The sequence below is a fragment of the Tetrahymena thermophila genome (assembly GCF_000189635.1).
Source record: "Tetrahymena thermophila SB210 genomic scaffold scf_8254470, whole genome shotgun sequence".
Classification (NCBI taxonomy): domain Eukaryota; phylum Ciliophora; class Oligohymenophorea; order Hymenostomatida; family Tetrahymenidae; genus Tetrahymena; species Tetrahymena thermophila.
The window spans coordinates 1185554-1210000 of record NW_002476246.1 but is presented as its reverse complement, the minus strand read 5'-3'; the positions used below and the strand labels follow the sequence as shown (position 1 = coordinate 1210000).

The 24447-nt window shown below is 22.0% G+C and overlaps 6 protein-coding genes across 6 annotated transcripts; 1 reads left to right on the top strand and 5 right to left on the bottom strand. All coding sequences in view use genetic code 6, as the record gives it.

Moving 5' to 3' along the window:
* Positions 1 to 575: 575 nt before the first annotated feature.
* TTHERM_01338570 (cyclic nucleotide-binding domain protein) lies at positions 576 to 6419 on the bottom strand (the record flags this gene model as incomplete). The annotated part of the gene is made up of 11 exons (XM_001029716.2): positions 576 to 1563; positions 1627 to 2093; positions 2152 to 2295; positions 2811 to 3200; positions 3272 to 3399; positions 3841 to 4214; positions 4279 to 4352; positions 4409 to 4582; positions 4641 to 4684; positions 5273 to 5312; positions 5586 to 6419. 11 exons carry the CDS (start codon positions 6417 to 6419, stop codon positions 576 to 578), a joined length of 3657 nt encoding a protein of 1218 aa, XP_001029716.2.
* A 2311-nt stretch (positions 6420 to 8730) lies between these two features.
* Positions 8731 to 11263, top strand: TTHERM_01338540 (hypothetical protein; the record flags this gene model as incomplete). The annotated part of the gene is made up of 2 exons (XM_001029713.3): positions 8731 to 10868; positions 10927 to 11263. 2 exons carry the CDS (start codon positions 8731 to 8733, stop codon positions 11261 to 11263), a joined length of 2475 nt encoding a protein of 824 aa, XP_001029713.1.
* An 879-nt stretch (positions 11264 to 12142) lies between these two features.
* TTHERM_01338530 (transmembrane protein, putative) lies at positions 12143 to 12478 on the bottom strand (the record flags this gene model as incomplete). The annotated part of the gene is made up of 1 exon (XM_001029712.1): positions 12143 to 12478. One exon carries the CDS (start codon positions 12476 to 12478, stop codon positions 12143 to 12145), a length of 336 nt encoding a protein of 111 aa, XP_001029712.1.
* Positions 12479 to 13773: 1295 nt separating this feature from the next.
* On the bottom strand, positions 13774 to 18482 carry TTHERM_01338520 (zinc knuckle protein; the record flags this gene model as incomplete). The annotated part of the gene is made up of 10 exons (XM_001029711.2): positions 13774 to 15105; positions 15239 to 15379; positions 15444 to 15830; positions 15886 to 16013; positions 16072 to 16451; positions 16657 to 16730; positions 16909 to 17082; positions 17163 to 17209; positions 17274 to 17313; positions 17553 to 18482. 10 exons carry the CDS (start codon positions 18480 to 18482, stop codon positions 13774 to 13776), a joined length of 3633 nt encoding a protein of 1210 aa, XP_001029711.2.
* Positions 18483 to 19647: 1165 nt separating this feature from the next.
* TTHERM_01338500 (cyclic nucleotide-binding domain protein) lies at positions 19648 to 22195 on the bottom strand (the record flags this gene model as incomplete). The annotated part of the gene is made up of 5 exons (XM_001029709.2): positions 19648 to 20242; positions 20426 to 20811; positions 20869 to 21009; positions 21061 to 21450; positions 21629 to 22195. The coding sequence occupies 5 exons, from the start codon at positions 22193 to 22195 to the stop codon at positions 19648 to 19650; spliced, it is 2079 nt and encodes a 692-aa protein (XP_001029709.2).
* A 694-nt stretch (positions 22196 to 22889) lies between these two features.
* Positions 22890 to 23977, bottom strand: TTHERM_01338490 (transmembrane protein, putative; the record flags this gene model as incomplete). The annotated part of the gene is made up of 2 exons (XM_001029708.2): positions 22890 to 23874; positions 23931 to 23977. 2 exons carry the CDS (start codon positions 23975 to 23977, stop codon positions 22890 to 22892), a joined length of 1032 nt encoding a protein of 343 aa, XP_001029708.2.
* Positions 23978 to 24447: the final 470 nt, after the last annotated feature.

The window sequence follows — 24447 nt, the reverse complement described above, 5'->3', positions numbered from 1 at the left end:
ATTGAGAAACTATGGTAATTAATTAATTACGAGCTTGATATTTTAAGTCTAGAAAAAATCCAAAATTAATTAATGAAGATAAATTATTCCATTAAATATATTATAATATTAGTGAATACTAATAATTTTATTAAAAATATCCATTTTAGTATTTATTTATTAAATGCATATAATTTTTATTTTTTCAAGCACTAATTGTTTTTACTTTAGAAAGAATTCTAAATTGATTATGAAAACAAAACAATGAGTAGTATTTATCCTTTTATAATAGTAATTTTAAAAATAATAAGTAACTTATTGAAATTATATTCACATTTTTAGTAATTGCTTAAAATACTAAATTTAATGAACTTGATCACAAATAAATAAAAACAATTTTGATTATCATTATTTTCATAAAATAATTTATGAATAAATAAATAATTTAATTTTAAAAGAATTGAAAAATGAATGATTGTTTGCTTTGGTTAATATTTTAAAAGTTTTTAACAATATAAAAATAATTATTATTAATAATTTTTAAAAATCTTTTGTTTGTTTATTTATTTATTTGATTGATTGTTTTTTTTACTAATTCATTTCTTTTTTTTTATTCTTCTTATTCTAGATGTCTTAAAAGTTTGCTTGGATTTTATATTCAGATTTAGTTTTTTTAATATTTTTGAAATATTATTATGAGGAAAGTAAACTTTATAATTTTTGTAAGTGTCTAATTCTTCAAAGTTTATATAGTCTGTTAATTGCTAGAATTAGTAGCCTACCATAGTTTCGTGGTTAGAATAAGTGTTTTTCGTAAAAGTTGGAACTACTAATGGTTCATTATTTTGATAAATTTTGCTTGATTCAAGCTCTGAAGATATGTTGTTAGACATCATCATACCAACAGGTTAATTGTTATTATTGAAAAAATTATTATTTAAATTAAATTAAGACCTTTACATTTACTGATATGAATTAGCCATTGTGCTTTGTTATTGTTAATTGGAAACCGCATTAGAAAAACTTTAAATTGGATATTCTTTACTCACAGATCTATGGTAAAAGGGAGATTAATTATTGTTGTTGTTATAAGTATTACTGCCAAAGCTGTTATTAGGATTTTGGTTGTTGATTACTATTTATTGCTAGCCTTAAGGAAGAGTAGATGAAGTAGAAGGAAATATATTTGCAGTTTCTATGAACTGAATATCCAATAAAGATTTTTATTGCAAGTTTTTAGTTTCTTGTTCAATTTCTAAATTATTGTTCAAATTCGATGATGAAGATTTTCCTTAATGCTAATTAAAAATATTGAGGCTGTTCGCTAAAGGTTATTGAATAATTGTATTTTATATATTTGAAACTATGGGATTAGGAAAAAATATTTGTTAGTTATTAGGGTAAAATCCAGAATTAGGTGTAATTATTGCATTCAATAGATATTGTTATTGTTGTTATTATGATTAAACCTAAGGATTAAATTGAGCGTATTTTCTTGATTTAGTTCTTGAATTCTCTCTTTTGTAAGACTCTGACTCTTTATTTGAAATAGAAACCTTCTTTGATCCTCCTCTTGAGAGTTATCTTTTGACATATTAATATAAAATATTAATTTAGTTATACAAAAAATATTATTTAGCAAGTTACACTTAAGTTAATTTAGTTTAGGTAGGAGAATTTTCTAGCTAATCCCAATCCACATGCTTAAATGTTGAATGTTTTTAGCTCACAAAAGTTCCGAAAACATTATTTAACAGTAGAGTAGATTTTTTTTCTTTGTCAACTTACTATTCCTTTCCTTCATCTGCAATTCCCATCTCTTCATAATATTCTTAGATAATATTGAAGCTTTGTATCTTTTTTGAGTGAGCCTAAATACTCTAAATTTGATTGAAAACATTGCATTTAAATTTTTTTCTTTAAATGTTTTCAGTTCTTTCTTAGTTAACTGAGCTATTTGCTTGATGTATTAATTTTTCATAATTTGGTTGAAAGTTCAGGAAAGGGCAATCTTTTATGATGTGAGAGTATTTGTTGCACACCTGACATTTTTAATCCAACCCATTGTAATTATTATAAATACTGATTTTGTCTCTAATCATGCAAAACTATTCCTTTTTTAAATTAAACAAATATTTTTTCAACCAAAATAATTAATTAATTTATATTTACAAAATCGTTAGGAAATTATTTAATACAGTCATAAAAATCACTAAATTCAATGTAAAGCAAGGTAACAACATTAGATGTTTTAGCCATTCCTTTGTTTTTCCTATGCTGTGTAAGGAATTCTATAATGCCTATCATATCTCCTTTCTTTTTACAAATAATAAATTAAATTAATTTATGAAAATTTACATTTTTATAATTAATGAGGATTTATTTATTTATTTATTTAGATGATTTATAAAATTTTTAAAAGAAATGAGAAGGTTTAAAGAAAGAAATTAAAATGAGATCTTATAAAATATTTAATTTTCTTAAATTATTTGATACAATATTTATTTAAATTAGTATTAGATATTATAATTGCTTTTAAGTAACTGATTAAATTATTTTAAATCTTTTTTTTTTTCAATTTTAGTATAGTTTATTAATTGCATATCTGAACTATAAAAAATAATTTAATGTAGTTATTTTTGAAGTTTTATTTTTATATTTTTATTATCCTTTCCCTAGTTTTTCATTAAAAGACACTGTTTTTGTAATTGAAACTGAAAATCAAGTTTATATTTTATTAATATTTATTGTTTTTTATTTAAAAACTAAATTGATTGATTTATTTTTCTAAATATTTATTAGATTATTTAAAAATATATTGTATTTATTACTCTTAAAATGGTAGGCTTTTTTTTGACAATTTTAGAACAAATGCTGACTTCAACATTTCCTTTTAATATAAAATAAACTCTCATATTATTGTCTTTGGTAAGATCAAATAGGTCTATCTCTGGTCCTAATTTCATGGTTTTCATTTCCAAAGAAAGTCTATCTAAGAATTATTTACTAAAATTTAAATAAAATAGCTTTTAAGAATAAAGAATTTTATGGTTCGCATCAAAGAGGATTCTTTCCTTCATGGATAAGGGCAACGTATTAATCATCTGATTTGCAAACTCGTCATCAGCTTATTCTTCTTTGTTTAAATACTCAAAATATTTTCTAACTGTGTATTGTAATTGTTTATCTAGATTCCTTTAATTCATTGAGTAGTTTAAAATCTAACATTAATATTAATTAAATTATGCTAATAATCAAATTAATGCATATATTTAATACAAATATAATTTACCTTCATTTTTTTATTAAAATTCTCTTCTTTTATTTATATGTCAGATAATATTTTGCCAATAGAATTTAGTCCATAACCGTAAACTCCACAAGAAATCAAGCTTACAATTGATACATAAATCATTTCAACTAATATTTTTAAATATATATGTTAATTAAATTATTCAATATAAATAAAAGTAAGCATATTAGTTGAAAAAAGAGATTAAATTTTACTCTACATCAACCAATAAAATTTATTACTTAATAATAAAACAAGTAATAGAAAATTAATTAAGGTGGTTATAAAAATATATATTTGATTACCATATATATTTATGTTTCTAGTTATTGATTTAGATTAAATGGAAGATAATTTTAAATATTGGTATACTTTTATTCCTATAACTAAATATATATCGATCGATCGATATTAATCAATAATTATTATTATTTTTATTTAGAGTATATAAAATTGAATTTTTCAATAAATATAACCTTGATATTCTATTTTTTAAATATCCATACCAATTGATATAAAAAATTAAGTATCAAGCAACTCTATTAAAAATTATTTATTTATTGATTTACTTTTTGTTACTGGGTGGATGTCTCCATAACCTACAGTTGCCATAGTTATTATTGACCAGTAAATGCTACTTATATATATGGTTATATTATCATTAGTATTACCCAATATTTGCTGAATCCATCCATTTGACTGTGAAAATCCTATTTTTGCAAATATCATTGCTTGGGTATGAGAGAAAGTTAGAATGATCAAAATGAGAGTTATAATTTTTAGCATAATTGGATGCTGCATTCCATGATCTTATTTTCTAAATATGCTTTTAAGTGTTGTGATCACAAAAAATATCTTAAAAGCTATCACGTATTATAAGAAATTAGTTTTATCCTCCTTGACAAATGATAATGCATAAACTATGAAAATAATTATCTCTATCCTTGATATTTAATATAAAAAAACTGATCAATTATCAAGACTATATTTTTTATTTATTTATTTACTTTGACTAGCTTCTAATAAATTTTTTATATATCTCTGCTCTTGATTAAATGATCAATCCTCTTTTATAAACAGCCTAAATAATATGTTAAATAAGAAAATTAAAAACTAAATTTAATTTATTAATTTTACAGTATTTAACTTAATGAATATTTCTAACGGAATAATGAACAAAGGGATATTCTTTAGATTAAAGGAAAAATGATCTATGCTATTGTTGAAAGATACATCGATTGGAATCAAGAATATAAACAATAAATTGATTATAATAGAAACTATTTCAATAACTAGAGCTATAAGAGATTCCTAGTTTATGTTAAAGCTTTACTTATTTTTTAAATTTTAATGATAATTAATTACATACTGGCTATATGATGAAAGATTCTGAGTAGTAGAATTTTCTTAAAACTGTTAATAAATATTAAAATATAAATGATATAAAAATTATACATTGCTTTTTAAGCATAATTTTGAATATATTTATTGAAAAAAAATATTATTTTATGTTTCAAAGCAAACAAAATTATTGATTGCTTAAAATTATTAATATTTTTTTCCAAAAAATAATTTCTATTCTTTTAACTAAAATTAATAATAATTTATGTTTAACAAAATAATATTGAATTAAGAATAAATGTGATAAGCTCCATTTAAGATTAAGAATTGTTAAAACATTTTCAAAATTAAATCCATCCTTAATAGCAAGATTATTATTTAGAATGCAGTATAAAATAGATATTAGAATTGTTCTAAATTTCTAAAATTTCAAGATTTATTATAATTTTTAAAAATATTATAACACTTGATAATCTAAGGGATAATAAAAAATTCATAATTTAAATTGTAGATTAGTATCATCTATCTATATTTATTTATTTATTAATTATTTTTGAAATATTCTAATCAAATATTAGATCATAAATTTAAAAATAAATGATTTAATTCAGCTCATTTAGTAAAATTATCAATTATAATTTAATGAAATAGTGTATTTACTATGCAAAAATTTAGTGGCCAAAGATTATCTATACATTTCCTATATAAAAAATAAAAATTAGATAAAATTCAAAGATGAGAACAAATAAATAAGTGAATTCAATTTGTTTAAAATTTATTCTACTATTTTGTTGTTTCTTTTTTTGTTTACTTTTTTGTTTGATTTCTTACTTATTAACTTACTTAGTTACTTAATTTATTATTTGCTTACTTAATTGTGTAGGTGGTTTGTTTATATATGAAATTACTTACAAAATCGATTAGTATTTAAAAACACTGTAAATTATTATAATAATTAAATAAATAAAGCTACCTAATTTGATAGCAATCCTTTCTTTATAAAATACATGAGATTAGTACTTTAGTCGCCAAGCATTTCAAATTGATTTTCACCCAAGTTTTTAAATAAAAAACGAGTAGATTTATATTTCATCAGTTCAACAAATTTCTTCACAAATTGAGTGCGTTAAAACCAGAAGAATGTTTTACTTAGCCTAACAGGATTTGGATCATCGATAGGAGTTACTGCTAAATTAGTAGTGTTATTTATATTACTTACATTATTATGCCTAAAACTACCTTTTTATTCGTTCATCTATTATTCTGAAACATTCAATTCAGCTTAATTTAAGTTTTTGTGAGATATTAAATTTAATTTCGAAGAGTTTCTTTTTGTGAAGCTTTTACTCATGTGCTATTTTGAAAAATCTATATGATTTATATCAGACTCATTATTTCTCATGCTAACCTAATCAAGAAAGATCACATTATTGTTAATTTTATCAGGCTAAAAGTGGATATTATCATTAATGCAACTTTGTTTCGTTTTATTGTGTGTAGAGTAGCTCTATTCATGTTCGATGCAACAAATTTCTTGCTTTTCTAAATCTTTCTCTGCATCTATATTCACTTTATTCTCTAATCTATCCTTTTAATACTTGCTAATTATGATATTTTCTAAAACAAAAGACCTGTTAACTTCGCTTGAATCAGTGTGTTTAAAGTTCAAGTCTTCCAGAGGGTTATTTTATAATAAATCTCTGCGACGGCTCTCGCCTTCACGAAGTGTTAGTGAAGACTGTGCTAGTTGCTAATGCTAGCTGGAACTATTTAAATCTTCAAACTAATTAGAAAGAATATGATTCATAAAATTTGTTTGCTTGCTTGATTTCTTTCTTTCTGTTTTACTAACTTTTTAATAGAACTTAACTTTTTTAATAGATTTGAATAATCAAAATTCTTTAAAGTATTACCTAAATTATCAAATTAAATATATATGTATAAATGAATGAATTAACAAGCAAGTATTTTGGAACACTCAAAGATATATTTTTTATGAAATTATTAGATATTTTAACTAGATATGATTCAGGTTTACACTGAATAATAAGTCTTCTAACTTTTTAATAATTTTGTTATTTAATCATAAATTAAGTAAAGCAAAACAAAAAAAATCCATTCAAATTTTAAAAAATTGATTAGGAGTCTTCAAAAATAAATATCTGTTTATATTTATTTTTCCTATTTTTTTGCTAATTGGTTATTGTTGGAACAATATCAAATTACACTATTTAGGACTATTTCTATAAAATTTCAAGCATTTTTATTCAACATTATCAATTAGCTCTAATTTTCCATAAATAATAAAAATCTTCAATTTTAATATTTTTTTATAGAACAAAATTTAAAAAAGAAAAAGATCAATTCTGATTTTTAAAACAAAATTTAAGTAATAAGGAAATATTAACTTGTCAATAAACTGCGGTTTATTTTTTGTAAATTTTTAATTTGATAACAAACAGAATCATCTTAAATAATTAATTTGATCTTTTTTAGTATGACTTTTTTACATTTGCCTAAATAATTTTTATTTTAGTAACATTTAGCGAATATAAAGAAGATTCTTTTAATTTAATCAATGGCTCAAATTTATTGATTACTTTTAATTAATATCAACTTATTTTTCATCTATTTTTAGTAAAATGAATATAAAGTAAACACATATATCAATTCAAATACTTATATCTATGAATTTTAAGTAAATATTTATTTTTTTTCCAAAACAATCATTTATCTTTTAAAACAGTCTGTCTAAAAAATTTAATTTTTTATTATTAAAAGAATAATTTTAAAACTAAATAAATTTAACGATTAGATAAGTTAGACTTATTCAAAATTATAAAATTAATTTTAAAATAACTTAACAACTATTTTCAAAGTATTAATTTTCTAATAAAAATATGATAATTTTGTAATAAAATTTCTTGATAGGATATAATATTTAAAGATGAGTTTATTAACTTACAAATAATTATTTTTTTTATTTTTATTTTATAAATATTTATGAAAATAAAGAGAGAAACTAAAAAAATTGATTTAGCTTTTATTTTGAAATAATTTATAGTCAAATTTAAAATTTATGAAAAACTTATCTTTTTTTTACAAGTCAAGATATAAAATAAATTAGTATTTAAAGTTTGTTTAACCTAATAAAAAGAGTGGTAGTTTTTATTTTAAAAATTTCTATTTACTAATTTTTAATTATTGATGGATAAAGAAATGAGCAGTAAATTAAACATTTTATTTTATATTAAAAAGTGATGAGAATGCTTTTAAAATAAAATGACAAGAATTATACAAATCTACTTAAATATATTAACTTTTTATTAAGATATCTATATATCTATCTACTCAATTTATCTAAACAAACAAATTTATGAATTTTCATTTATTGATTAAATAATTGTATTTTGCTAAAGAATCTTAATTTTTAGGAAATATTGCTTGAATTACTAGTCAAGATATATATAATTTACATATTTTTAAAATTAATAAATATTAGAAGCTATTCACCACATAAAATTAAAAAAAATCTAATTTTCCCTTTTAATATAATTTTATAAAAAATTAATAGTTGAAAAAGTGATTTAAGTGCAAAATTTATATTTATTTTTTAACAGTTTATTCATAATTTGGACTATTTTTTAATTTCAGTTTTTAGCTGTATTCTTTATGATAAGCAATTTATTTTTAAGATTCTATAGTAATTTTTATTATTATCAAAGTAATTCATAATCAGTTTAACTTATAAATGTTTGTATTATTGTTATTTTAGTTAGCTTAATTGTCTTTTTTTAATCACTCTCCATAAAAATTATCTATTTATCTCCTTAAGTTATATATAGATTGCAAACTTCCTTTGTAAGAAAAATTTTTATATTTAATTAATTAATAAATAAATTAAATTAAATTAAATGTAGTTTTTATAAATTTATATATAAGTTGTTTTTTATTATCGAGATTAGATACATAATTAATTAATTAACTAAAAGGCAAACAAAATATTAGCAATTTATTAATTCCTAAATTTTTTATTTATTGGGTTTAAATATTTTGGAAAAAATTATAATTCAATATAATTTTAATAATAAACTAATATTTTAATCAATTTTTCAAAAATGATGCTTGTGGAAGATCACTTGATCACTTTGGTCAACAAAAAAAATGAGAAAATGAAAATGAAAGAGCTAACAATCAAGTAAAGTGTGCATAATTGTGTTCTTAGATCAGATGTAATTTAAAAATTTGACTACGAAGACTCATTTTATGTTTTGTACAAAGATAATCCTAATAGAAAAAAATTATAAATTCAATTTGAGAATAAAATTTTAAAATCTAAGTTAGAAGAAAATAAAAACCCAAAGCAAAATGTGCTTAATTTTTAAGATCCTTTATTTGCTAAGTATTAAGACTATAAAGTTATTAATGTTTCAGCAACAATTGACTATATTAAAAGCGAGTAAGAGGAAATAGTGGTAAGCTTTTCTCAGATTGGATAGGTGCTTGCCAAATTTAGTTGCATGTATTATATTATTATTAGAGCTTTTTCTAAAGAAATTTTAGAAGGTGTTAAGAACTACAATTTAAATATTTATCTCAATACTACATCTCAGATTGATTATATCAAAGTCCAAAGCAAAGCCTTAACAAGCATTTTATTTCATAGCTCAAAGAAAAGCGCCTCAATTTCTTAGACAAACCAGAGCGTTATGGAAGATTTAATTTTATTTTATAGACACAAGAAAATTGGGATCCCTTAATTTTCTATTGGAAAAGAGAAAAATAATCAAAAAATTATTATGATTGATTATTTACCACCTTTCAATGTTGAGTAGAATTTTCGTAAGTGTCTCAAAGAAAGCAAGCTTCTGCCAAACCAAGAAAAGCAAAGCAACACAGACTTTGCTTTGGAAAGTATTGAATTTTGCATAGTAGTTGATACAAGCTCATCTTAGATGTAATTTGACACTATTTAAATGAAGTATTTAATAAATTAAGCTTTGTAAAAGCTTGAAAGTACTGTGATTAAATAAAATGCTTTATAAGAGGATGAAAATTAGCAGTAAAAGCAAACTCATTACATAAGTTTCTCATACCTTGAAGGCAATGGCTGGAAATAAATAAGCTAAATACTAAAATAAAACACAATTGAAGAACATTTTGTTATTAAAAATTAAATCTGCCCTCAAATTTAATGGAAAAAAGAGAAATCAGATCTTAAGTCTTTCTTATAGGAGTTCTAAAATTCAACAAATAAGTTAAGTATTCCAAAAATTCTTTTTTTAATTACTCAAGGCCTGTGGAATGATTTCGATGAGTCAATTAGCCATTTAAAAAAGTTTTAAGAAAGCATAAAAAGCATTCACCCTTATTAAAATAGAAATTAAAATACTCAATAACCAAGCAATAATCCTAAAGATAGCTCACAACTAGAAAATTCCAATCAGCAAGGATTCTCTGGCACTTTAGATATGATTGTATTTTATCAGGGAAAAGAGTCAAGCGAATAAGAAAAAATAAAGTAATCTCTCTCTAAAGATAAATTTTTTACAAGAAGCAATTTAGAAGACTTTCCAATAATTAGCTTGTAATATTTAAAAAAGCACTCAGATTTTTTTATTGAAGCCAATAAATAAGGCATAGAGTGCTCTTCGCTACCTATAAATAAGCTTGAAGAGCAGTAAAAGAATGAATTTAGCTTAAATTTTAACTAAATTTTCTAGCAATTTATTGTTTTGGACAAAAATGTTGAGACCTTCTCGGGCTTCTTAAGATTTTTTGATTGGAGAATGAAGTAGCAGTACAAAGTAAAAATAACCTACCCTAATCAAGAAAAAGATAATTCAAAAAATATGCTAGAAAGCAATGATATAGCGGCAGCTGGTTTGATAAAGTTACTTGAAAGTAATGAAAAATCTACTTATGAATATTTAAAGAGAGTTTCTACTAGAAATCACATTCATTCACAATTTTCTAGCGAAGTATTTTCAACTCTTGATGCTTCGTTGAATTTATCTAGCGATTCAAGTATAAAAGAAATATAAGCATCTAACTAAAAGCCAATTTAAAAATAGTAGCAATTCTAACTTGCAAAGAAAATCCCTTAAATAGTGAAATATTAAAGCTAAAAAGTAGATAATCCTATTAAAACTAATGAAATTCAGATGGAAATCATCTCTTTAAGAGGCTCAAAAGAAGATAAACTCAAAGAAAAGAATGATAAGAAGCTTAATTAAGTGCTCTAAAATACAATTAAGTAATCAATTTAAATTTTATTTTAATTTAATTATTAATATTTTATTACTTTTTATTAGTTCTTCCAATATCTTGCAAACTCTGTTGAAAAATTTTCAGGATTAGGGATTCTGGAAATACAGCGAAGTCATATTAAATCTTATTGGTTTTACTAAAGAACATTTTATTGCAATTAAGAAAAAAATTTTAAATTAGCAATCACAATAAATCAACAACTTGATAATGACCTGTATGGTACTTTTATGTCTAGGAATCAAATTTAAAAATGATTTTAATTAATGGGAAATATGCCAATCTAGATCCACTTAATGGATTGATTCTAATTTTTCTTAAAATCTCTACACAAAAGTATTTTAATATGCCAAATATATCTATGACAAAATCAGTAAAAGCTGAAATAGATATGCTAGTGTGAGTTAAAAAAATAAACAAAAATAATTCAATTGTATATATAAATTTAAATAATATTTTATTTATTATTTTTTATAGTAAGGTTATAGAAAAAACCATTTACTAATAAATTTAAACAGTAAATATACTTTTTTATAAATGCATTTATGTTAAAATCTGATTTAATTTATATATTTAATTTTTACATAGGTTCTATCTATTTAAAATAGTTTACATAAATTAATCTAAAATTTAATTACAAATTTTTTATAAAAATTTTATTTTATCATAATAATTTATAAAAAATCAGACTTTATTAAATTTTTTGCGATATTTACATAATTAATACTGTTATACATGCAAATTTTATGCACTTTTTTTTCCTCCTGAATTTCACAAAGCGTAATATTTTCTAAAATAAATTTTTAATTTTAGCTAATTTTAAACAGCAAATAATTTTAAACAATTTTCTCATCACTAATAAATTGAAGCTGATGAAAAAAATTTAAAGTCTGAAAAATATAATTTTATACTCAGATGTTTATGATAATCTATAAAACTTTTGATTGTACTTTCTCATATGATTTGATTTTTATTTAGTTTATTCAGAAATAATTTTTTATTATAAATGATAAATAAATAAATGAAAATAGATGAAAGAATCAACCAAAACTTGGTGTTTGTTTAGGTAAAATAATTAGAATTGTTATTTATTATGAATTTGCTTGAGTGTGAAATTAAAGTATATTTTACAACAAAAATATATGATTTAATAATAATTTAATTTAAACAAACATTAGAATTGTATTTAAATCATTAAACTTTATTTATATATAATAATATTATATTTTTTTATATAAATCATATCATGTTTGAGTTAATAGCTCAACATCTTTCTTCAACAACACTTACGTTATTATCAAAAAACATATGAATAAGATCATCTTCATATTATTTAAGGCAAACTGTTTCTTCTTATACTTTAGATGAAATAAACTTAAATCTCATACTTTAACTGCACCTATTTTAAGCAAAAAAGCCAACTTCAACTTCAGGGTGTTCGAAAGTGGGAGGATCTGGAATTAATTAGCCATCAAAACTGAAACACTTTGGTGTTTTCTATAAATTTTGATATTAATTAGCAGGGTTAGATGAAATTAAGTAGAGAGAAGCAATACTCAAAAGAGATATCAATGAGATCAATATAAATCTTGCTTTCATTTTATTTAATTTTCAAATATTTATTTAGGTATTTTTATAATTTATATTAAATGATATGACCAGATGAAATCAAATAACACTTTTTATTATCATAGATTGCCTTTATATTTTTGTAAAAGAAAAATAGCTATAAGCAAATGATTTATATATAATATTAAAATTTGAAATATTAATATAAGGAAAGTTTTGATTAAAAGAGTTTGTAAAAGAATATAAAACAGAATCTAAAAAAGAAAAAATGAATTCCTTTCAAAATTTATAGGAATTTTAATAAATGTTTAATTTCTTAATCTTGAATCAAGTTTGTTTGCATTAGTACTATTGACATTAGAATTTTAAATTTATCTTTTTATAATAGAGACATGGAATTTTGTTTATCGAATCTGAAAATAAAAAATATTTTACATTCAATTTAGCTTTACTTTTGTTCTTTATAGGCTTTTAAATTAATTTATCTGTAAATCAAAATTTATTCTACTCAATTTAATTTAGTAAAATTGAATTCTATTCAATTTAACTTGAAAATCAAAAATAAAATGTGATTTATTGAATCATAAGAAATATATTTTATTTTGAATTAACTACTATTTCAATACAAAATACTTTGTCTGTCTATCTATTTTTTTAATTTTTAAGCAGTTAATATGTTTTTTCTTATAAAAAATAAAGAATAAAATATTTATTTGAGTTAAATGTGCAAACAAATATTATTTTTCTAAAGAGTTTTTTTGGTATTTATTATCTTATCTATAAATAAAAAGGATCAAAATATCATATAGATAGATACATATATACCTGCCTACCCTTTAAGAAATATAAGTTTTAAATTTTAATAATTTTTCTCTTATTTCTAATTCAAATTCTTAAAGCTTAAATTATTATTAAAAAACTAAAGTGAGACTAATTGTAATAAATACATTAAATTTTAAATAATTTTTAATTTATTAAAACTTGATTTAAAATAAAAAATTTCATTATTTAAGCAACAACAATTAATTAAAAAAAGGAGATCGATCAAATAAGTAGACAAGTAGGGAAAATTATGATATTGAAAATTTAGTGGAAAACTTAATATAAATTAACAAAAATTATACATTTATTAAATTATAATTATTTATTATTTAGAGTTAATACCTAAATTTAGATGAATTAATTTTATTAAATAATTATTTATATGAATGCTTAATTAATTAATTTATTTGTTTTATCTAATTTATGATTTTTATAATTGAAATAATAATTTTTTTGTTAAAGTATTATTTAGTTAAATATTATTGTTTGTTTGTTTAAGTACTTCAGTATCTATGAAGTTTTTTCCTTTTATTATTTTATGTTTAATACATAGAACTAGTTTGCTTCATGAAAGTTTAGTATCTCTTAATAACTAAGTTTACATTGTTATGTGGAAAATATATTTTGTAAATTTTCATTAAATCAAATGACTATGGTCCAAAATTAATTTGTCGTTCACTATGGCCATAAATATTCCCTTCATAGAGTGTTTTTGTGTTTCTACTGTTCGTATGGTTTCCTTCTATTTTTGAGAATGTTTTATAGATATCTAAATCGATTTAGGGCATCAAAATATTTGTGTTATTGTCTTAGTTACTCCCATTATTATTTTAAATTTTATACTAAGGAATTAGCTAAATAGAATTTATGTTTTAAGGTTAATTAAACGACGAATTTTATTGTTATTATTTTTAATTTTGTTATGAAAAAAGGCTTTAATTTGCTACCTAAGTAGATGGTAGCGGTATGTTTTAAAGAGTGTTATTTTGCTATTGTATGCTAGCTGTATTTATATGAGTTAAGGAATTAATAGTGGGTTATAAATTAAATGATTGATTTAGACCAGCAGCTAGAATATCAATTTATGAGCTATCTAAATTAATTTTAATTCTTTTCGAGGGAGATAGAGCTTCTTCATCGTATTGCATATTTCCTAAAAGTATCAATGTATTTTTTTTCTTATCCTTCTTGATTGAAAGTTTTTTTGAAAATTTCCTTGAGTTAGCTCGTTTAAGTATGTCATTTTCTAAAATACTAACACTTTTATTTCTATTCATGACAAAACTTTGTTGCTAATTAGTACTGATAAAGATATAAATAACTTAATAATTAAATATCCTATGATAAATCTAAAATTACTTTGGAATTTGAATATTTGTACTTGACAATTAAGCTTCTTCTGTCAAATAATCTTCTGTTTAGTTTATTGTTTATGCTTATGTGAACTTGTATTAAGGAGCACAATTATCTATTTACTACTTGCTATAAGAGAGGGTTTCATCATTTCTATCATTATTATTACCTGTTTCATCATTATCATAATCCTCTTCTTCTTCACCATTTCTGAAGTATATCCTATTAATATACCCGCTTACTTAGCGCTATTCTTTAATAGCATTTATTTTATTCTTTTCTTTTCTTACAATTTCATTAGATCTTTCTTGAAAGTATGATTTGTTGCATTCATGTATTAGCTTGTCCATATTAGGCCAATACTAAAGCTATGGACAACTCACAAACTAGTGATTAAATTTTTTGCAACTTAAGCATTTTCTATCCAAACCTTCTAAGTTATTGTAAAGTCTGGCTTTATCTTTGATCATTGAGTATTTCTCCTGTAAAAATAAAATTCATAATTAAAATAAGCTTTAAATGATGAGTTTAATTAGACAAAATAAAAAAGAGAGCTGATTACACCAGAAATTTTTACTATCATCTAATAAATAAATGTAAAATAATAACAATTACAAAATCTTAATCAAAGTTCTTGATGCATCTGATGAAATCCTTATAATCAATATAGAGCAGCGTAACAACATTAAGAGTTTTGGCGCATTTTATTCTCTATTGTTAACAAAGAAATTCTATCTCTCCAAACATATCTCCTTTCTTTTTTAAAAAAATAAATATCATATCAATATAATACACTAATGTTTTTTAAATATGAATTTACTTTTAAGATGTAGCATGTTTTTTGTCTGTTACTTAGGTTTATGTATACTTCAACTTAACCTTTTAAGATAAAGTAGCACCTATCATCGGTTTCACTATTTGTAAAAAGATCTACTTCTGGTCCCAATTTAAGAGTTTTCATTTCTAAGGCTAGAAGATTCAAAAATTACTTTGAAAAATTTAAAGAAAAAGCTTTTTGAGCATACAGGATTTTATGGTTAATATCAAACAATATATTTTATTTCATAGAAGTTGGCAAATTCGATATCATTTAATTGCCTTTATCATCATCTATTTAATCTTCTTTATGCAGATATTCAAAATATTTTCTTACTTTGTGCTGCAGCTTACTGTTTAAGTTTCTTTGATTCATCTACTTATTCAGTATCTAAATTCCAAAAAAAATTTAAAATGCAAGAATATGGATTAATTTTTAGTGCTACCTGCATGTCTCTGTTAAACTCTTCTGACTTCTTTTCAAAAGAATCAACAATTTATCCTATTTGGTTGAGAGAATATCCAAATATGCCACTTGAAATGAGCGATATAATAGAAACATAGATCATCTCAACTATTTCATTAAAATATCTTTACTAATTATCGAAAAACTATTTAAAATTTTAGCTTACTGTCTGTGACTGGATGTAAATCTCCATAGCCAATCGTAGCCATAGTAATTATTGACCAATAGATGCTAGAGATATAAATTTAAGTGTCTGTTGGATTAGATTGTAGCAGATCAATCCAAGAATTTAATTTTTAATCCCTTTCATATAGTCCTATCCTAACAAATATGGTCGCTTGTGTGTGTGAAAATGTTAATATAACGATGATCAATGTTACTATTTTTGCCAAAACAGAATATTTCATTTCCCTATCAAATTTATGAACCAAGTTTTTGAATGATGCAATAACTTGGATAATTTTTATTGTAATGACATATTCAAGAAAGTTAAATTGACTACCAAACTGCGATATTGTGTAAATCAAAAGTGTAGTTAAGTCAAACCTGTTTTAAATTAATTGATATATTTATTAATTTTAAGTTGCTGATGTTATGAAATATTTGTCTTTAATTAACACAATTAAGACTCATCATAAGTATTAAAATAGAAAGATATTATTGACAAATCTTTCATTAATTTATGAAAAGGAAACAATTTATGATAATTTTTTAATTATTTCATAAAAAATTCAAATAATTTAAAATTTACTTTGCATCATTTTTAAAGAACTTTTTAAAGATTTGTCTTCTGTTTTCCATGATCATTCCTCTTTTATATACTGCCTATTTAAATATTAAGGAAATATTATTTAGTATCCGATTTATATTCTTTAATGAGTAAAATGTAAAGATAAATCTAGTATATTTGAAATTTTTCCAAAAAATATGTATAGAAGAGCAGATTACATTTTGAAGGTATATAAATATTAATTTTTTAAAAATTTATAAAAACAGAACTTACAGTGCTTAATTTGAGAAGAATTTCGATAGGAATTATAATTAAAGGAATTTAGTGGATGAATTGATATTTCTCCAAAGCTTTCAAATCAAAATTATTGTCGATCGGTAATATTATAATCAGCATCAAATATGCTATGATGGCAAAGATTTCCCATATTACAGTTACTATAGATTCCTAATTTTATAAAAATAGCTTAATAAACACAAGCTTTCTTTCTATAGCACTGTTTAAAATAAAAATGAATTCATGCTTACAGGCTGGATGATGAAAGTAGATGAGTCTAAGAAACTGTTTATTGCATCTTTTATTTTTATAATTAAGATTATCATAAATAATGATATTTATTTAATAGTTAGTTATCTTACTTCTGATCGGAATCAACATTGACTGATGTATAGTGAGTATCTTTTTTATATTATTTTAAAAAATATTATGATACAATATTATAACAACTGTATGTATGTAATAGTGGTTGATTTGATCTAATGTAAAAAATTATAAATATCTACCACTTTAATTTATTTTTTTGTTTTGCTGACTTATAATAAATTCAATCTTAGAGTAACAAAAAAATAGATAAATATTGTGTGAATCTTATGATATCAAATTTTTAATGCCATTAATATTAATAAAATATGTAGTACTGTTGGAAGAATGAGACCTTTATTTTCATAATATTAAAAATCAGTTGAAAGATCTTCTAAAATTTCAAATTGTCTGCTTTTGAATCTTCGAAATATATAACCAGATGCCTTATTCTTTATATTATTTACAAACTTGTTCACTAAATTTGTTCTCTTGAAAAGCATAAAATATTATATATTTTTTTTTGATTTTCTTCTCTATTCCTGTCTTAGATCGATATTTAATTTTGAGTTCGATGTTAAATGCTATTTACTCCCAACAACTCTTATCACATTAGACTTTCTCTCCTCACTTTTCATATCGAGATGATTATTTGTATTTTAAATCTCCAGTTTGGAAGATCTTATATTTTGTCTTTCAATTTCTATAGCATCAGACCTTGAATGAGGCAGAAATGTATCCATGGATTTTAACCGTGTGTCTATATTCAAACTAGGCACATGTTCCCCTGATTTAATATGAGCCAACTACTGCGCTTCTTCTACTTTTTAGTTTGCTGGCTATAAATATTAGGACTGGTAGCAATTAGTGTCTTAAGGCGATTTCTGCCAAGACGTAAACATTAATTTCGAAGGCTCAAGGTGACCATATAACTCATTTTATCCATTTTTAAATTAATCTAAATTTATATTCACATTTGATTTTATATTTATATGAGAGTTGTTATTCACGTTATTGCTATTAATAAAACTTGCTGCTAGAACATTTTCTATTGTTTAAGATCTATTTATATCACTATAATCATCACATCTATTATTTATCTCTTCCATTGGATTCAAGTCCAGCAAATGTCGACGCTTTAATCCTCCATCTCTTAAAGAATTATTAAATTAACTATTTGCTTCATTGTAATTCTAATTTGTTGAAAATGAATTACTATCTAAGTTCTTCCTTTCGCTTAACTAATCTTAAAGATAATAGATACTCATGAAAATAGATAGAAAAGCTTTATCTTTTTAATTCAAACGAATTTTTGCTATTAAATAAGTGTAAAAATTTTTTAATGATTTTGAATTAAAACTAATTATTCAACCTTCAATACTATAAAGATGCATTGTAAATGCTAAAAATTGTATAAATCTCTACAATACTAATTCTACCGAAATTAAAGTAAACCTAATATTCATAATTTTCTTATCAAACAAAAGATGATATTCATAAACTCAGCTTTATATTTTATGTATTTCATTTTGTCATACCTAAATAATATAAATATGTATAAGAAATATCTAATAAGAATAGACAACTTCTATGTTTTGAATTATTTGAACATGATATTTTTTCATTTTGTAAATTATTAAAATTAGTCATTTTATTAAATAAATAAACATTTCTAAAACAAAAAGAACTCATTCAATTGCTTTTGAAAAATATTTTTTTATCTCTTTTTAACTTTAATTTAACAAATCAACAAAGTTTTTAGCAATATTATTTAAATATCTAAGTTCTATTGTACAATAGAAACAAGCTAATTTAGAAAATATGAATTAAATAATACTTAAAAGATTTTTGAAAATTTAAATTAATTAACTAATTTTAAGTGACAAGTACTGTAAATAATAATTAGTTTTATATTACCAAAAATACTCCTGATCCTAAGTACTATCTGTATTATTAAATAGGTAATTTAAAATACTAAACTAATATTACATCCTTTATAATTTCAAAATATTTAGATTTGTTTTATAAAAATACTTAACTTCATATATAAAAATATTAGCATTTTTAAATAAAAATTAAATAAAATCTTTATTTAAATATTAAAATGTAATTTATTTGTTATTTTTTCAAAAATTTACAACATATCAAAAAATTATTAGCTATATATTGGTTTAGGTGTATGAGATTTTTGGTAGTGGGGGGTTTGAGAATTAATGAGGATTTATGGTATTAAAGTTTTTAAAAATTGAATTAGGTTTTTAAATAAAAACAAATTTTTAGTAAAAATAAAATAAATACACCAAAAGATATTTAAATATTCCAATTAAAAAGGAGCTATTTTAAAATTAGTTGAATTTTAATTGTATTAAATAGTTCAAAAGATTAATTTAATTTAATATTTGAAGGATTAAATAGAATTCAGCTTTGAATATTTCATACTAGTAATTTCTCAAAACTTGTTTGTTTATTATTTAATTTGGAAGCCCTTGCTTTAGGAGTTTTCTTTCTAGAAGGAGTCTTTGTTTTATATTTTTTTTTCTTGTTTTTACTTTAAATCTTAAGTTAATATTTTTTGTATTCTTGTAGTACTTATTCTTAGTTGTTATGAGGAAAATATATTGAATATATTTTTGATTTTTCAAATTCAATATCCCAAAAATAATTAGAAGCATTCACATATGAACTCGATCTTTAATCTTGTTTCTGGTCTTTGTCTAGACCAAACTGTGTTGGACTTGCTATTTCATTAAGAGTTTATGTTTAAAATTTTATTCGTTATGCAGACGGGTACAAACTTTTGATTATTTATTCAGGAGAGGTGTTGCTTTCTATATTTGTTTTACCTCTCTCCAGATCATTATTTATCATTCTGTTACTTTCAATAGTTCTTGATTCAAGTTTTTATGTTATATACTAATCTATAATACCTTTTTGAATAGATATCATTAAATTTTATTTTGATCTGTAAACTGAAGAATTTGATTTAGATATTGATTTTTATTTTTCTCTTAAATTCTCACAAGAATCACTATTAATTTATTAGAATAATTTATTGTTTTTCATAATAAAAATTGTTATTTTGGAAAAAATGTTTAAAAGATAAAATGTATTTTTAACAATAAATTTATATTTGTAAAAATAAAAAAAGAATTTAAATTAATTTTTTAATTGATAAACAAAAAATTGTTAAACAAAATAATTTAAATATTACTTAATCGCATGATTTTTAATTGAAGGAGAGTGTATCTAGTCATTTTCATTATTTTAAGTATTACCTTGTGTAAGCGAATCATAGCTATTAAGTAGTTTTTCATCTATTTAGTTTTCAGTATGAGTAATTTAATCAATATATTGAATTCCTGATTTATTGATATTATGCAAGGCATTGACAGTTTTTTTGTTTTTCCGAGAGAATTCTTTAAGCCTTTCTTAAGATACATTTAAATTATGCTTGATATGGATTAGATTTGGAAAATATTTTAAAGAAAAGCAATCGAAAAATAAGTGATTAAATTTTCCACAACTTTCGCACTCCCTACTTAAAGATTTTAAATTACCTTCTAAATTAAATTTATCTTTAATTTGACTGTAGCTTTCCTAAAGATTTAAAAATAACTCTAATTATTCTTTATTTAATTTAAATAAAAAAATTACAAAATCTTTTTCAAAGAGCTAAAGAGTTTGATAAAAATCTTCGAATTCTATGAAAAGTAACTAAACTTCAGTTTAGGATTTAACTCCAAATTTTCTTGATGTTTGTCCAAAAAACTCTATTTCACCAATCATATCTCCTTTCTTTTTTGTAAAATAAAAATGACATCAAAAAAGAAAAAATATCGTTTATACTGTTAAGATCTTGCATTCTCTTTCGACTTAATTTTGTTGAAAATAAAGCATCATTGATCCTTTACTAATAAAATAAATTTTTTAGTCTAATTCGTCTTATCTATAGAGATTGGTTTCAGGTCCCAGTTTCATGGATTTTATTTTTATTGATAATTTATCTAAAAATTACTTAGAAAAGTTTAGAGAGAAAACCTTGTGGGAATTAATTAACTTGCTATACATTTCCTAAGTAATATTTTCTCTCATTGATTTCGGAAGTTTTTCAATCATTTAAAGACCTTAGTCTTCAAAATTATTCTCTTCTGATTTATGTAAGTATTCATAGTATCTTATAACTTATTGCATAATATTTTTGCTCATCTACCTTTATACCATCAATTTATTTAATGCCTAAATATTTTTTAATTTAAATTATTAAACCATCAATGCCATAATATCCACCCCCTTTAAATTAAAAGTTGAAATAAAACTCATTTATTTCTTTTATTCTAATGAAAAGGGGGGTGGAAATTATGAAATGGACAATATTAATTATTTATTTATAAAAATAGAAAATAAGTAAAACTACTTTCATTTTTTTATTGAAAAGATCTGACTTGTTTTACATTTCCATAACAATTCCTCCTATTTAGCTTATAGAATAGCCAAAGATTCCACATGAAATTAAACTAACAAAAGATACATATATCCTTTCAGTTGTTGAATTAGGAATTATATCACCATATCCGATCGTAGTCATAGTTATAGTAGACCAGTATAGGCCAGCAACATATCTTTAAAAGTTGATATTCAGATCTGGTTAATACTTTATTGGATCGATACCTTCAGAGATTCCCAACAGTACAAATATTGATCCTTGGAGATTAATAAAGCATAGAATAATTAAAATTAGCTAAGATATCCTATAAAAAATAGTATGTTTAGCTTCTTGGTCAAGTTTTTAAAAGAGTTCTTTGTATGTTTTAAGTACTCTTAAAAGTCTAAGTTCAAGTGCATACTCGAAATATATTAATCGAATATTTTATATTGATATGATGTAGCAAACTAAAATGAAGAAATCAAATCTAAAATATTTATAAAGGATTTATAATAATTTAAAGTAGTCTATTTAATTAAAATAAACTATTACACACATTCTTTTTTGAAGTATTTTCTTATTATAAACTCACGAGATGTGATAATTCTGCCTCTTTTAAATGACGCCTAAATTTAAAATATAAAATTTGATAAAAAATAACTGGATAACTAAAAATTTAGTACTTTATTAAAGTTGATCAAAGTTTCAGCTATAAAAAATAGAATTACATATGATGAAAAAGCTGATTCATGTTTTGTTTCATGTCCAAAGTTAACTCTGAAAGGAACATAAAATATTATAGAAATCCATATTAATACATTAATTATATCCCAAATTAAGCAAAACATTGAGTCCTTGATAATTAATTAATTAAACAAATTAAAATCAATAACATTTTAGACAAAATATTTTTTTATTGAATGTTTAGTTATGGTAACAAAATTAAAATTATTTAATTAACTTTATTTGTTATTTAGTATGATAAATTTGTTTGCAAAAATTTTTATTTCTTGAGTTGATTCATTTTGTTTTTGTTAAATCAAGTTTATACATTAATTATTTTAGTAGAAGCAAGCAATTAACTTTGCGATTGATAATAATTTACTCATAATTAAATAATATATTACTGGCGATATTACTAGTTTTTCAGATTTATCTAAATATATGCGTAATACTTTTTTATATTAAAAACTTTGTTAGAGTCAAGAAAAATGTCAATTAAAATTACAGATTTTCAGTAAATCGAACTTTTTCATCTACTTTTATTCCTGTTTTTGTCAAAAATAAGGATGTTTTTATTTGCATTTTTAAGTTTAAATAATAATAATTTTGCAAAATGCTGATTGATAGATTCAATTATTACATGCTTGATGATGAGATTCATCTCTTGGTAGGAGATGTAGTCAGAGCTCTTATCACCTATTAAATTAAATTGGTGCTAGGACAATCTTTTGAAAATAAATGACCTTGCTTTGGATTGCAAATTTGAAATAAATCGTTTGATTATGTTTGTCTATTTAAAGAATAAAAAATTAAGAGGCCTTTGCTTTTCTTATTGATTTTGGCTTTGTTCAAGTTTTTCATTTTCTTACTCTATTTCAGAAGGCTTGTCTAAAAATGATTTGCTTTGAAACATTCGCTTCTTTTTCTTAAATTCATTTATTGTATTTGCTAAATTACTTAACCTAATCTATTAGCTTTAAATATTCTCTTTTGAAGGTATGTTTTTATTTTTAATAGAAGTAGAAGTTCCATCCTTAAGACTTACTATTGTATTATTTTATTTGTTCTAAGCAATAGAGTCTGAATCAAGCTTTTCTCCTCCTAATTCATCTATCCTAACTGAACTGCTCTTGAACATAATTTATTTTTTTACAGCAAAAGACCTACTTGAAGGCTATTCGTTAAAATTTTAGTTTCCATCAAGCTGAAAAAATATATTTTTGCTACCATCAAGTTCGTTTTCAATTTATTTAGAATAATTTTCATCAACTTAAAAAGTTGTTGCCTTAATATCAGCTGAAAAAGAAATATTAACATCATTTTCAGCCAACTTTTACTCGCTAAAATTTTTCATATCATTCTATTTAAGAAGATCTCTTCTTAAATCAACTCCCTTTTTTACACTCATCGTATAAATAAAACTAATTAATTAAGAAATGATAATAGCACTTTTTTAATGCTTTTGATAAAAAATAATGATGATATTAAAAAATTATTTGATATTTGATAAATCTCTTAATAATTACAATTTTTTTGTAAGATTATTAGAAACCCTTATCAATCCAAATACATGATTAATATAATAAGTATAATTGCAAAGTAATATTGTTCATACATTTTTATCAAAGCTGTATTTTTAAATATGAAATGCAAAATAAATTTTTGTCTTTTTTACAAAAATATATTATTTAGACAAACCTTTTTTTTAAATTGATCATACTGTAATTAAAGAATATTTTATTTTTATTCTCATATTATATTTATTATTTATTTATAAAAGAATAGCATTTATAAATATTTAATTTTGATATAGGTAATTTTAAAATAATTGTCTGAGTAATAAGATGCTTAAATAATATCAATTCATTATAAATTAAAAAATTATTATATTTTTCTTAAATGGGGCTGGATTAATCTTTCAACATATGAAGAAAAAGTTGAATAAAGAACAATTTTCTTATTTGATTAAAATATCTTTTTTTAACATATTGAAGTAAAATTATTCCTCTTTATTTTACAATTCATTTTTTTAATTTGAAAATATTTGAGGAGAGTTTTTCCTTTTTTAAAAAAACACAAGTATATCT